The following is a 14,269-nucleotide window of genomic DNA, read 5'->3' as shown; positions in this document are numbered from 1 at the left end:
CGCCGTCTGCAGACACAGAGCTCCATTCTCTGTTTGCTTTACTGCACATGTGCACGTATACGCGCATGTGTAGGTGACGCTGCAGCTCACAGGCTGACGTCACGTCTTTCGCCGCTCTCAGTCGCTGAGAGAGCAGCTTCTCTGTGCTGGTGACCAGCAGGACGGCGTGCGTCGTGCAGCCGCTCAAGCGAGCTGAGCAGGACTTCCTCATAGTGAAGAAACATTCTTATATGGTCATCTTAAGGAGCGTCTTATTAAGAGGCAGCCAATCAGAAGCTGGATTTAAGGAAGGGGGAGGGGCCTTTTTTTAGACTAGTAAGTGACGGGCTGTAAGATAAAGAAGGATTATTGTGAACAGTGAATCATGCAAAGCTGCTGTGAAGGGTCACACGAGAGCGTGTTTCAGGGTCGTCATGGATACACAGACGGCGTTTCTAAAAAAAATAACCAAATGTTTTATTTCATGTTGATACATTCTTGGACGACACCACAGAATAGTTGCATGAGTGGCCAAATGTAAATCTCTCCCACAACATTGGCACATAAGCAGCAAGGGCAACATGAATATACCAAGTACAAACAGTAGAAAACATACATGCTTCCACTTTTTAAAACGTGTTTTTCTTTTTTAAATATATATTCTCCGTGTGTTTCTCCCGCAGGGAATAAGAAACCGAACAAAGCCGCATTCTGCCGAGCGAGAACGTTTCCGAGGAACCGAAGAACGGACGATTCGGAGCAGACAGGTGGGATCGACTGTGGCACAGAACTTTTTTTTCTGGTTCAACATCAAACATATCAGGCATGCATTGACAACCTCGACATCGACACCTTTAGTTGGTTTTTTTAGTCCATGAAATCAGCAGAGATTCAGCCTGGACCGAAGGAGGCTCCCTCGGGGTAAGGGTCCGCCCCTCACCCCCACCGCCGCCATCAAACACCTACAAACAGTGTGTGGAGAAGAACACGCATGTCGGGGAGGGAATGTTTCATCAGGTGACCACGAACGGCTTTAAAAACACTTAAAAACTGTTTTGGCTCCGTGTCACGGCCAGCTGAACGGTCAGATTTCAGACCTGCTGCTGTTTGTCAAAGCCTCTGAAAACGCCGTTTCTCCACAACACTGACGGTTTGCTTCATTCAGCTGATTCTCACCTGGAATAAACCTCGTTAATCTGCTCGTGCGAGTGACCGTCTCCAGGCCGGCGTGACTGAGTTCCAAACAGGAAGCAGAGGGTAAAGCAGGTCTCGGCGCTCCCAGTCGTTCGTTTTAACTTTCAGAGCATCAGATCGTCGACATATAAGCAAATAAAAATGGAGCACGACTCTCCAAAAGGCTTCAACCTCTTTTACTCTGTTTCACTGTTTGGATTTCATCCGTTTTTTAAACTCTGATTTCCACCGTGAAGATTTTTTAATGAATAGACTGTGATGGGTAAACGTCGCAGTAGCTGGTAAAAGGCTGAGGGTGGAGCTGCAGGGGCCACCAGCACGGACGTAAGCTTGTGACCACGCAGCTCAGGTATGATATTTTTTAATCATGTTTATTAAAGAAGTTTATTTCAATGATTGTGTATTTTTGAAACGACCTCGTCTTTTTCAGGGGGACAATAAAACCGTGTTTGGTCCCTGATTGATGGGAACAGGCCAAGTCCAAGAAAGAGTAAAATAAGTCCTCTTACTCCACCCGCAGGGGTGTGGGTGGAGTAAGAGGACTGGGGTCAGGACGGTGCAGGTACCGCTCCGAGGCTACACAGTGGCTAACTGCCAGCAGACACCCCCAGAGCGGGCACTGTAAAATCCTCTGCTGCCTTCAGCCCTGCAGCTGTTTCCTGCATGCAGCCCAGTGCATTCTGGGATATGTAGTCAGGAGCAAACGAGCTGAGCGAGTCATAAAAACTTTGTTTTCAGAGGCTTTTTTTCTCACATTTGCAGGATAAAAATCTGAGTCCAGGTGGCAGCGCGAGCGAAGCCCTCCAAATCTCCGAGCGAAGAAGAATATGGCTTCAATAAAACCGAGAAGCAAAGTACATCTGTCGTCGGCATGGCAACCGCAGCCGTCTTACAAACCAACAGAAATCAAACCAACGGAAAGAGGCCGACATATAAGCCAGAAAGAACTACACACGCGGACAGGAAGGTGAGAACTTGCAGTTTGGAAGTACATAAAGAGACACGAGGGGGCGGGCTCACACTTCGTTTGACATCACCGGCGGCACGGAGCCCGTCGGCGCCGCCCAGTCGTCGCCGCCCGATGCATCCGCCGCGTTCGACCTCACAACCACTGGCATCACTTCAACGACAAAACAATTAGATTTTTATTTCTGGAGCTTTTCTCGACCCGGAGGGGTCAGAGTTCAGAGGTCGTCCCACCACGCTCCGCTTTGCACCTGAACGTCTCCGATGGGCGGTGAAGCACATGAGACCAAAAGAAGAGAAAGAAAAAGTCCTGCACGTCGCCGCTTTTCTCCCGTTGCTCGTCCTTCTTGCAGGAGATCAGACATCTCGCTCTGCAGTGACGGAGGAGCGCCGTTAGATCACGAGGTTGTTGTAGCTCACGTACTTCTTCTTAGCTGCTGGACCTGGGGACGGCAGGAGACACAGAGGTCAGATTCGGTCCTCACGGCTGCTTGAAGAGCAGAGATGAAGGTTAATGATGGAGCAGGGATGAGGTGATGACAGACGTTCAGGTAAGTAAGGCTTGAATTATGAACTCTCAGCAGGGAGGACGGGACGGTGAGAGGTCATAACTCAAAAGCATCTGCAGCAGAGGGAGAAACAAAAGGAGTGTGGGCTTATCTGAGGGTCGACTGATCAGCCGCTGCGGTGGCTCTAACTTTGACCCACAGGTGGCGCTAAAGAGCTGAAGATGGAAAGATGGCAGCTGATGAAAAGACTGAATCTGTGAGGGATCATTCATCTGCACATGCTCAGTAGAGTCTTCACATCTTGGAAAAATGCTTTTAACCCTTTATTTACCATCTTATAAGCAAATCTTCAAATGACTGCAAAATTCAAACGGTTTTAAATTTAAAGCCAAAATGACGAAAGACGTCCGTCGGGCCTGTAAATACACGCTGGTAAATAAAGAGTTCATGGATGTTTGAAAGGTTTGTGTACTTTTGTGTGTTTTTGTACTTGTACTCAGTGGGAACAGCCTGCCTCGCGTCTCCATGCCGTAGATTTCATGGATTACGCCCCCACAACAGCGCCGTCATTTCAACATGACGTGCCCACAGACCTGGAGAACACCTCCAGCTGCAGGTGTTTCACTAACAGCTCACTGAGCCGTGAATCAAACGCGTGTTCAGGTGTCGGCCCGCGGTGGCAGTCCTACGACGAGCTTCAGCCTCTGATGGAGGACCGCAAACATGCTGTTGTACTGTTGGCTGTGTGACGCAAACATTGTTATTAGAGTTCATTGAAATATTCTGTGTTTTGCACCTGGAATAAACTCAAGGATCAGTCTCTAAAATGTTCCTGCCCGTAACACTCGATCTCGCTCTCTTCATTTAAGCACTCGCCACGTTGCTCGTTTGTAGCACAAACCTGTAACATCTGTTCCCTGCCGTGGATTTATCTCTGAGTAAATATGGTGCGTTGCTGTGGGCGTGCGGTCCAGCCGAGCTCCTGCAGACAGCTGATCTGTGTCGGTGCTGAAGCTCTGCAGAGTTAGCACGCGGCTCCTGAATGACGCAGGAAGCTGAGCGTGACGTGTTCGAGGGGTTCAAGGTGAGCTGTGCAGCTCCACCACCTCCACATCTCCCTGCTGCAGCCCCCCCGCTGGCACTTGACCCTCAGCATTCGTCCGGTGACGAATGGCTGGGAACCAGGAGCCGCCATCAATCGTGGCAGATAAAAGAAAACGGCTGCGTTTGCATATTCAGCCTCAGCGTGTCAGCGGCCGCTCTTTGTGTCTCATTCACATTCAGGAGCAACATCTCCAGCTCGTCTGACAGCGGTGGGCGGAGCCTGATGATAACCGAATAAATTAACTCAGTCAAAAAAAAAGAAGACGTTTCTGTTCATCCCCCCCCCCCCCGTCTGCAGCCAGACTGTTTCTGTGCAACACTCATCATCATCATAAACAGTCAGTCTGGCTATAATTAAGCCTAAAATAATGATTCCAGATTAAATGATAATGAGTCTCCTTTAACGCAGCTGAAAGCGTCTCAGAAAACTCACAGACCCCAAAAATCCGACGTCTGGGAAACACGTTTATTTCTGCTCCGTGCAGAGAGAGTGAGATTGCTCAGGCGAGGGTCCGAGCATCGGTCAGGGAACTGGTCGCTCTCGGCCTCATCGTTACAGAGGAGAGAAAACGCCAGTCTGTATGACCTTTCACACACGCGTGTATATAAACCTGTCACTTTTACACACAGGCTCAGCTCAATGACAGAATATCAACAGGAATAACTGATGAGCTTCACCTGTGGCTGCTCCCCCTGCTGGAAACACAAGATACTACCGCCGCTTTTCCTACAGGCTGTTTGGGGGTGTGGTCACATGAGGCTCACTAACGAGGATCTGATTACCGTCACGACGCTCAGAGATCCGCCGCGGTCCTGTCATGGATCAGTCGGCCATCTCTGGCCTCGGCGTGCTGCTGCACTGGGCTGTTTTCACAGCTGCTGACTCACAGACCGCGGAAGTGTTGGGAAGTCAAATCGCTCCAAAAATAAACATTCGTCTCGGCCTCTGTCGGCGGCGTGGAGAGAGAGGCGGCGAGGCCTCGTACCGCAGGATGGAGAGACAGCGAGAAAGCAGTCTTTGTGGTGGAATCAGCTGGAGGAGCGGGAAGGATGGAGACGGAGGTGAGGAGTAGGAGGAGGAAAGAGAGGATTTACAAAGTGAAGGAGGAGGGGAGCGCTGAGACGCTCGAGGCCGAATGAGAGGGGAGACGGAGTGGCGAGCGTGGGCCGGCCCACAGATGGCTCTGCCCCCCCCGGTGTGCCATAACTAACTACAGTGACTGATGTGCTGTAATTATGACGGGGCCTCGGGCTGCGCCACTGAGGTTTTCCCGCGGGGGTGTCATTATTTATGGTTACAGCCACGGCGCCACGCCCGAGGAGCCTCCCGAGTTTTACTGAGAGCAGCTGAAGCTGATCCAGATTAATCAATCAAACCAGGACCCGGTTTTACCGCCACTGTTTCTCAGACTCTGGCGTCTCCTCTGCGATGTCTGCAGGACGAGGACAGGAGTGATTCTTATTGACAGACCCTGCAGACGGCCGCCGTCACGGCCACTGAGGAACTCTGGACGTCACAGAAACGCCACGCCTGCACAGGCGGCGTGCGAGCTGCAGTTACAGCCTCTTGTTCGAGCCGATACGCGTGCGTGGATCACGTTACCACCACGGCTGCTGATTCTGGGACTTGGTGGCCATTTGTGTCTATATTTCTTTAATGCAGCTCCACAAATCAAGCATACGTTTTAAATCCTGACGTCTGTGGTGTGGGAGGAGCTACATGCGCGCTTTCCCCTGGTGACACGGTGTATTAAATTAGCTCACTGAGGCAGAGCCGTCTCTGCGTCAGGGGTCCCGGGAGGGGCTTCAGAGGTTCAACAGGAAGATCCTGCACATCAGGAAACAACCAAACTTAGGCTCCTCGATCTGCCCGATCACTCGGTGTGGCGAAAGCCCGGTGGGCTGTGTGAGGGTCCCGGGTGAGGTGGCGGGCACAGTGGTCTCACGGGGGCTCTGGGAGCTCTGGATTGGCCATGACTGGGACACTCTCTGAGCACGTGCAGAGCCCATAGCTGGATGAAGGCCTGCTGCGTCGGCTGGTTTTGCTGCCTGTGGATGTTTCACAGCAGGTTCAACAGCTGCACACTTTACATCCTGATGGACTCAGGAGCGGCGCAGGAACCCCGGAGGTCACCGGGGGTCGGACGTGCAGTTAAAGCACCGGAGGACGGCCTTAAATCTGCCACTCAGAGCGCCACGCTACAACCTCCTCGTGTAAAAGTTAAAGTCGGTTGAAAGAGGGCGGTAAAGAGCCGAGGACGTCACTTTTACATCCCCTCCCTACTCGAGTCTCTCTCCTCCTCCTCAGACCTCCAGGAGAAAATGGATCAAGGTCGGGACAGCAAAGCAGAAGCAGAAGATTAATTTGCTCTTACCTCTGATAAATTATGAAATTAGCCTGTGAGGGGGAGAAAAACATGATTTGGTGAGTGGTCCCAGAGGGAACCCCACTGTGAGCTGGTAATTTGATCACACAGACATGTAATTTCAACTTGTGCACTTTGTATTTCTGAGAAGGTGCGAGCCGAAGCTTTCCGGTGACTCTGCTATTACTGCGGCGTTTCTCAGCGGCGTCAGGAGCGCATCCTCGTCCTGCACCTGCTCGTTCCCACCTCGCGTTCCTTTAGCGTCACTCAGAGCAGCTGTGATCGAGTTCAGGAGCGTCACCGAGGACATTTAGGTGTCTCCAGAACGGCTGACTTCCTGTTAGGACTCGTGTAGCTGCAGCCTGTGAGCTCACGCTGAAGCATTAATGACCTCGAGCTCAGTTTGGTCTGCTGTCAGCCTCCTCTTCCTGTCATGTGATGGTGATTGGCTCCGCCCACAGGGAACTTCCTGTCCTTTGTCAGGCTGCGTCTGCGGGTGATGAAACCTGTGACGAGGTGACATCAGCTCGCCACGAAAGCAGAAAAAACGTTGTAAACGTTGTTTCTTGCTCAGATGGATTTCTGCTCCATGCACTGGAGGACAGAGCAGAACAGGCCCCCGCAGCCCCGTTCACTCCATCCAACATCATCAGTCTGAATGATGTCACTGATGATGTCACGGAGACGTTTCTTGGTTTTGTATGTTCAGCTGATTTGTTCTGAGATGAGAACGATCAGAGCGACGGTCCATCGTCGACACGTCTGAGTGTGAACCCATACCGGCGAGTTTACTGTTTGAAAACGATTCGTCACTTTGATGAAGGAATGACTGATAAACCTGTTGTTTCAGCGTCTCTGTGGAAGTAAAGGAAGTTACATGTGGCCCAGAGTGAGTGAGCAGCAGCCCTCCCAGAAAAGACGCCTAGGCCTGGTGGCGAGGTGGTCGGGGTGGCTGCGGGGCTCACGGAGCTCCACCCTCGGAGCGGTGTTACCTCATGAAGGTAAAGGTTAAATATCTCCTCCTCTTATCTCACACTCTGCTGGAGCAGCTTTGCAGGAGTCACAGTTCAAAAAGCCCCGGACTTTGGTGCAGCTCGCTAGTTCATCCTCTGTCTCTTTAAGGCCCACCTTCTTCTGATTGGCCAGCGTTAGGAAGCCTGCTGAGGGGCAGCGCTCAGCGTGAGCCGTACTGCGTGTGCTTCTGTTTCAGATGGATTATTCTTACAGACATTTAGCTCATGGATTAAAACTGTGGGCGTGTCCAGTTAATGACAGAGGAATCAGCAGAGTCGTCCTCTTCAGCCTTTACATTAAATCCATGTCTCAGATTTCTCAGTATTAACTGGAGCTCATTCAAACACAGACTCCCTGCTTTCTGTGAGATTAGCTGCTAATCCGTCCCACAGATCCTGAAAATCAGACTTTTCATGTATTTCAGAAGTTTGGAGAGACGCTAACGAGGACAACGAGGCCGTTAATGTATCCTAACGAGCCAATCATCACGCAGGTTTAGACCCACGCTGGTGTTCAGCATATAAACGTTAGTTCTTGGAGACGGGGCTGCAAAAATAAAAGCCGGTTTGTATTCAGAGACACGATTAGCACATGCACTCATGCATTTGTAAAGGAACAGTTCAACATTTAATAAAACCCTCCTCTCCTTCCTGCTGCTTCCTGCTAAACGTAGCTTAGCAGCTGATGATCACATGCATCAGACTTTATTTTCTGAGTCATCGCTTCATTCGTTCAGCCTGAAGCACAGAAACTGTGAGTGTCTGCCTGAAACCGGCGATCAGGACGTCCAAACACATGCCGGCTCCACAGACTCGTCACAGGCAGATTTAAACATCGTGTTCAGGGTCAACGTTTCGCCTCCGGGAACAACAGGGAACAAGTCTGTGACATCTTCAGTTTTATGCTCAAATTTCAAAGAAACGTTTTAGCCGCAGAATTTTATTTATGATCTGAACGAAACACCTGAGGTTTGGATTTATTCCAGATCATTCGAAGTACCAAAAATGAATCTGATAAAACGGTTAAACTCACAGAAAGCGCTCTCTTTTCTGTGAGAGAAACAGAACCTTTGAGACGTCACTCGAGGTGTTTGGATGAGCTCTTCTAACTGTGCGGTGTCAGGTACTTACTGCTGGGGTCGACGTTCTCGCACAGCTCCGTCTTGGCCTCTCCGTTGGGCCGGTCACTGGCCTTGTGCGACAGCCGGGACGACATGGTGGCGGCCGTGACGACGGCTTTGAAGGATCGTTTCCTCTTCTGCACGTTGAGCTCCGGGTGGAAGATGATGACGTAGACTTTGGGCATGTAGAGCATGCCGAGGGCCACGGACGCGCTGAGGTTCATGGAGATGGTCAGCGTGGTGGTCTGGATGTACAGCTGGTGGGAGAGAGAGGGGAGAACGGGGTTAGTTAATGGTTTCATCTCAGAGGTGTTTTGTTCCAGTAACACTGTGAGGAACCTTGGAGTCATGTTTGACCAGGACATGTCCTTCAACGCACATATTAAACAAATATGTAAGACTGCTTTCTTCCATTTGTGCAACATCTCTAAAGTTAGAAATATCCTGTCTCAGAGTGACGCTGAAAAACTACTTCATGCATTTATTACTTCCAGGCTGGACGACTGTAATTCATTATTATCAGGAAGTCCTAAAAACTCCCTGAAAAGCCTTCAGCTGATCCAAAATGCTGCAGCAAGAGTCCTGACAGGGACTAGAAAGAGAGAGCAGATTTCTCCTGTTTTGGCTTCCTGTTAAATCCAGAATTCAAAATCCTGCTGCTCACATACAAGGTCTTAAATAATCAGGCCCCATCTTATCTTAATGACCTTGTAGTACCATATCACCCTATTAGAGCGCTTCGCTCTCGCTCTGCAGGCCTACTTGTTGTTCCTAGAGTATTTAAAAGTAGAATGGGAGGCAGAGCCTTCAGTTTTCAGGCCCCTCTTCTGTGGAACCAGCTTCCAGTTTGGATTCAGGAGACAGACACTATCTCTACTTTCAAGATTAGGCTTCAAACTTTCCTTTTTGCTAAAGCATATAGTTAGGGCTGGACCAGGTGACCCTGAATCCTCCCTTAGTTATGCTGCAATAGGCTGCCGGGGATTCCCATGATGCACTGGGTGTTTCTTCCTGACTATGTGTTAACAGACCTCTCTGCATTGAATCATACTTGTTATTAACCTCTGTCTCTCTTAACAGCCTGTTCAGAGACTCCTGAACGAGCAGAGGTTCATCCATCTCCACTGCTGCTGACCTCTGACCTTTAACCCTTTAGAGCTGTGTAGTAGGTACCGTCCTGGTGACGGCTGTATTTCAGTCACGCCGCTCGCTCGTGTCAGCGGCGGTAAAGAGACTCGGGAAGCTCGCCTCACTCTGAAGCAAACTCTCGACACTTTTTACGAGCCGGTGAAGGATTGTGTTTTATTACCCGCCGTGTTCTCGACCCTCGCCTGCAGCAGAGAGCGGCAGCCGGCCGAGCCACACCATTAATGTTTTATGCAGTGTGTATATTGCCCCTGTGTCCGAAGCCGTGGCCCCGTGAACCCAATAGAGGGCCGATACGGGCCCGGGAAGAATGCATAAAGAGGCACGGCTGTGCTGTAATGGGCTTCCCAGAGTGGCTTTCACTGAGTTCAGCCCACTGTCTTTATGTGTTATGGCCCTGCTGTCACAGTCTGAGCGACGCCATTAACGGGGAGAAGTCACAGCAGGCGGGGTGGGGGTGGGGCTGAGAGTTAGGGGAACAGCGGGGAGAATATTCAGACCCGCAGAAAGGCTGCTCGCTTCCTGCGCCACGTCAGCAAGAAACTACGCCGCGCTCTGAAGGAACACGAGGCCCTGCACCACCACCTGACGCAGGTTTAATGAGCCCGCGGCGTTTACCTGCACGACAGTCTGCACGCACGTCTTCTTCTACAAAGCTGTGGCAGCAGACACACCTGCACGTGTCCAGCTCATCTACAGTATCTTCATCCCTGCAGTCGCCACCTGCAGCTCGTGTGCACAGGTGAGGGTTCCTGCCGTCTGTCAGCGCCTCGCGTGCGAAAGAGACCCTGACATACACGAGCTCCTCCCTGATGACCACGGTCTCGGGGTCGGAGACCGCCGCAGGTGCGAGCTGGACACACAGGTGTGTTTGCTTCGTTACAAAGAGGTGACGGACGTCAGAAACGGGCAGCGAGAGCAGCGTCTGTCTGCTCCAAGCAGACGAAGCAAACATCGGCGAGGAGGCGGAGTCAGTGGTTTGTTTAAAGCCTGTGTGAGCTGCTGGCCCTCAGCTGTGACAGTCCACTCTGAGCTCCCGTGGAGGAACACCTGCTGCTCTCTGACAGGTGTGCGCACGATCGTGCAGTCAGAGGTCTGTGCGAGGCTGATGTGAATCAGCGATAAGATGACACGACTGATAGAGCCCAAACAGCAGCGCTCTTATCAGCTCACCTGCTTTAATGTCCATCTCTGAGGAGGCGGAGCTTGAGCTGAGTGATCAGCAGGTCTCTGTGGATGCAGACTGAAGTGAGCCCTCCAGACGTCATCGCTCATATACAGTCTGTGCTTGTAGCTGTAGGTGGCGCTGCTCTGTTGCAGTGTTTGGCTCTTTGTCTGTACACATCTGTCTGAGTGCTGCACATCTGGCAGCTTTTCAGCCGAGCTGGAGTGACCCTCCTCCTGAGCAGACAGCCTCAGAGCGTCTTCCAGCTTCACGTTGTGTTTCTATAATTCTGCCTCACTTCTCTTGCCTCCTATTTCCTTTGCACTTCTTCCCTTTCTGTCTCAGTCTTCATCCTTCCTCGCCTCCTTGCTTCCCTGTGACTCGTGGCGTCCCTGTGCTGTTTTCCCGACGCGATGAAGGTCGTTTTCCTTCTTCGGCGTGTTTCAGCTGAAATGCTTGCGGCGTCCTTACGATGTTCTCACATGACTGTTGTTACTGCCGTCTTCTCGCCGTCATGTGGGGCCAAGCGCTCTGCTGCTCCTGCGGCTCTGATTGGACAGTTGGTAGTAAACAACGAGTCTGGCCCAGCATGCTGCAGACAGACTCCTCCCCCCTCATTTAAAGCCCTCCCCCCGATGAAAACGTGCTCCTCTTCTCTGAAACCACATCAAAGATGGCCGTCTCACCGAGGCGGCGTCAGGCAGCCTGCCGTTTCTGTGTGAGGCACAAAGGTGGAGGTCGACTCCATCAGGTGCAAACGCTGAAACAGACTCCAACTTATCTACGTCAGGCCCAGCTGCGGTCCGGTCGGCGCCTGGCGAAATCATCCGCACACTTCTGTGTTTTATGGTTCACAGGGAAACGTTTCTCGTCTCGGCGCCACGTCCGTGTCACCGTGCGGCGTCCTGGGAGGCGTTTCGATAAAGTTTTGACACGCTGTTGGTTTGCTGATGTCCTCTGCTGCTGTAGCGCGGCGCTCTGTGAGGCTCTTCATTTCCATTTGTGGCGGATTTATTGTCGGATTGCTTCTCATTTTATTGACTCGCTCTCAGCGCACAGACTGGTTCATTTATCCAAATAATTGGACGCTCGTGCCGCTCTTTGAACCTCTGACCTGCCCGAGAGGCCGTACGCATAAAGTTTGATCAAGTGAAAAATTAAAACTGTGTGTAAACACAAAGTGCAGACGGAGGCTCTTCATCATGTCCATAAAAGCTGCTCTTTAATAAACCTTCATCACTGAGGTCTCACCCGTCGTTTCCACCATCTGTGGCAGTGAAGCGACGCTCACTCGGCTCACAGCCCAGCGTGTCAGAGCGCGCAGGCACCAGGTAGAAACCGCAGAGCCGAGACCCGGACAGGCGCGTCCCTCAGAGCCGAACAATACGAGCGAGGAGGATTCAGGAAACCTCTCAGAGCAGGACAGGAAGTGAAACTTTGACCTTGGAAAGACGTCACCTCAGACGTGAAGCTGGACGTCTTCGTGGCTGCGGTCGTCGTAGTGTGTCAGAAGTTACGGTCTGAGCTTCACAGCATCAGGAAGCTGCTGCTGATACTTCATCAGGACTTTGTTCAAAGTTTAAGGGGAATTTTGCCAAAACTTTCATTTGTAGGAAGCTTTCGGTCTCAGTGACGTCCACAGATGTTTCCTGTATGAACCGACGCACTCGCAGACACGGCTGCGCCACATTGCAAAAACCCACGAAGCTGAAGCGACACCAAATCACGGACGGTGTCGGCAGCGAGCATAAAGTAGGGGCGATGCTCGGAGCTCAAACCGCAGACTGATGTTTGTCCTGCACTGGAGGCGTTTCACCTTCTGAGGTCTTCTTCACGGACATTCGGTGGCGTTAGGTGGAGGCGGCTGAAACAGTCACAGCCTCATCGTAGACCCTGCTGCACTCTTACTATGTGAAGTCAGGTTTCGCTTTGCGTCACCTGTGTGAAAACACGTCGTTCGCCAACAAGTCGCCTGATTCGCTCTTTGCTTCCCGGCTCTGTGTCAAAGTAAGGCTGAACCGACTCAGTGAAGCTGAGCTCCAACTGCCTTCAAAGGGCATAAATAAGCTCCTCCCCCATATCTGATTGGTGGCGACGTCGGGTGTACGTGGTGTTTAAGGCTCAGTTTTTAGCAGAGTTAAATATTTGCAGGTTCACCTAAACTGACATCATGTGGATGAGGAGCGGTCATGTGACGAGGTCTGCAGCTAGTCACATGACCCTGTCCTGATCCTCCCCGCCTCTCAGGCCTCAAAGGTGCATTTTAACAATCGATGGCAGGAACGTGGTCATGATTCTGCCGTGTGCCTGAGGCCCCGAGCGAGCTGCGTTCAGGTCATTCCAAAGGTAAGACAGTCCCCGCCTTTGAGGACGTTTTGGACCTCACAGCCACCGTAGCACATGACTCCTCTGACGACAGATTTTAAAGTAGAAACTGCTGGGTGCTGTAAACTCTTCAAAAACACTGCTTCCTTGATTACTCCGGCCGGAGCTGCTCTTTATGCGCTCAATAAAAACCGCTGCCACAGTTTCTGCTCGCCACCTCCAGACGCTGATAAAAGTTATGCTAACGCCGTTTTAGCGCCGTACACAGAAATAAAATGGTGCACAGTGGAGAGAGATGAAACGAGAGAAATGAAGCATCACTGCCGCAGAGCTGGAGACAGTTAAGGGTGGAGAGAGAGGTGCATGAGAGGAGGTGGAGAGAGGAAAGGTTCAGTGGGCGTGAGCGTAAACGATGAAGGAACGCGAGACGAGCCGAGGAGGGCGGGGACGAGGAGAGGCTGCAAAGTTTAGAAGAACATCAGACACACGAGGAAGATCGACGAGACGTTCAGTTTGGATGGAGGAGGAGGTGTTAGAGGTGGAGGCAGGGCGGAAGTGAGTCGAGAGCCACAGTGTCTGTTCCTAATGTTTTGTCTTCTTGGTCTGAGCTGGTTTCCATGGTGACACCTGTGGCATCTGAGTGCAGGTACACCCGGAACCAATCAGCATTCTGAAGCTGCAGAAACACTAAAACCATGGCAACCAATCCTGAACACACGCCAAAGCTCAGCTTCAGTGGACGCCTCCCTCTGAGACCGCCCTCAGAGTGCGTTCAGAGCTGCCTGTGACTACGGTACGCACGCGCACGCAGACACACACACGCACGCACACTGAGGTGGTGGTGTTGAACAGCAGCTCGGTGCTGCAGGAGGTGACGAGGGTTAAAGGGCGTCCTCCTGCTGCCTCCTCACATTTGACCTTCTGTCCTGGAGTCATGGTCACAGACGCAACAATCCTGTCTCAGCTCTTTGAGCTGCAGCTTCTGCTGAGCCCTCTCTCCTCATCGTCGGCCTTCGTCCCTCCAAAGCTGCAGACGTCTCTGCGCGGCAGCACGGTGCTGACACACCTCAGCTCTGCTTTAGGTCACCTGTGTTTTTATGAAGCTCACACGAGGCACAAACCTGCCTCAGAGCGCTTCAGCCACGCAGCAGCTGCAGGGGTGTCAGCTTTGAATCCCAGCACGTGACCGCTGTGGTTTCACGTTCTTCTGGATTATTCAGGATTACAGATTACTCAGATTACTCTTACACCTAAACATCACCTCAGAACCTCTAATGTGGTCTGAAGAGCTGATCATAGTTCATTTATTCGTCATGTTTCTGTCTTTCTGATGTTTGTACATTATGTGAAGATTACTGTGTGATTCTTTATCATTATTGTT

The 14,269-nt window shown here is 51.5% G+C and overlaps 1 protein-coding gene across 3 annotated transcripts; it reads right to left on the bottom strand.

The window, feature by feature from the left end:
- Nucleotides 1-435: 435 nt before the first annotated feature.
- LOC120739260 (metabotropic glutamate receptor 7-like) lies at nucleotides 436-8,652 on the bottom strand. 3 transcript variants are annotated; one of them, XM_040040978.1, is made up of 3 exons: nucleotides 8,263-8,652; nucleotides 6,128-6,150; nucleotides 436-2,582 (listed from the first exon to the last, which is right to left on the bottom strand). In XM_040040978.1, the coding sequence occupies exons 1-2, from the start codon at nucleotides 8,615-8,617 to the stop codon at nucleotides 6,146-6,148; spliced, it is 360 nt and encodes a 119-aa protein (XP_039896912.1). In that variant the 5' UTR covers nucleotides 8,618-8,652; the 3' UTR covers nucleotides 436-2,582; nucleotides 6,128-6,145. The 3 variants fall into 3 exon arrangements, 2 of the variants coding, with proteins under 2 accessions (XP_039896912.1, XP_039896911.1); XM_040040977.1 differs by lacking the exon at nucleotides 6,128-6,150; XR_005697154.1 differs by lacking the exons at nucleotides 436-2,582; nucleotides 6,128-6,150 and adding an exon at nucleotides 7,911-8,093 and having other exon boundaries at nucleotides 8,141-8,652.
- Nucleotides 8,653-14,269: the final 5,617 nt, after the last annotated feature.

Source organism: Simochromis diagramma, unplaced genomic scaffold (genome assembly GCF_900408965.1).
Source record: "Simochromis diagramma unplaced genomic scaffold, fSimDia1.1 OVJJ01000296.1, whole genome shotgun sequence".
Classification (NCBI taxonomy): domain Eukaryota; kingdom Metazoa; phylum Chordata; class Actinopteri; order Cichliformes; family Cichlidae; genus Simochromis; species Simochromis diagramma.
The sequence above is the reverse complement of the archived record's forward strand: the minus strand, read 5'-3'. Positions and strand labels throughout refer to the sequence as shown.

What these genes read in the sequence shown, in the direction of transcription:
- LOC120739260 (XM_040040977.1), bottom strand. Translation starts at nt 8,617, where the DNA reads ATGTCCTGGTCAAACATGACTCCAAGGTTCCTCACAGTGTTACTGGAA. An exon ending in CGAGAACGTCGACCCCAGCA is followed by an intron (nt 2,583 to 8,262) that starts GTAAGTACCTGA and finishes TGCCGTCCCCAG; the next exon opens with GTCCAGCAGCTAAGAAGAAG.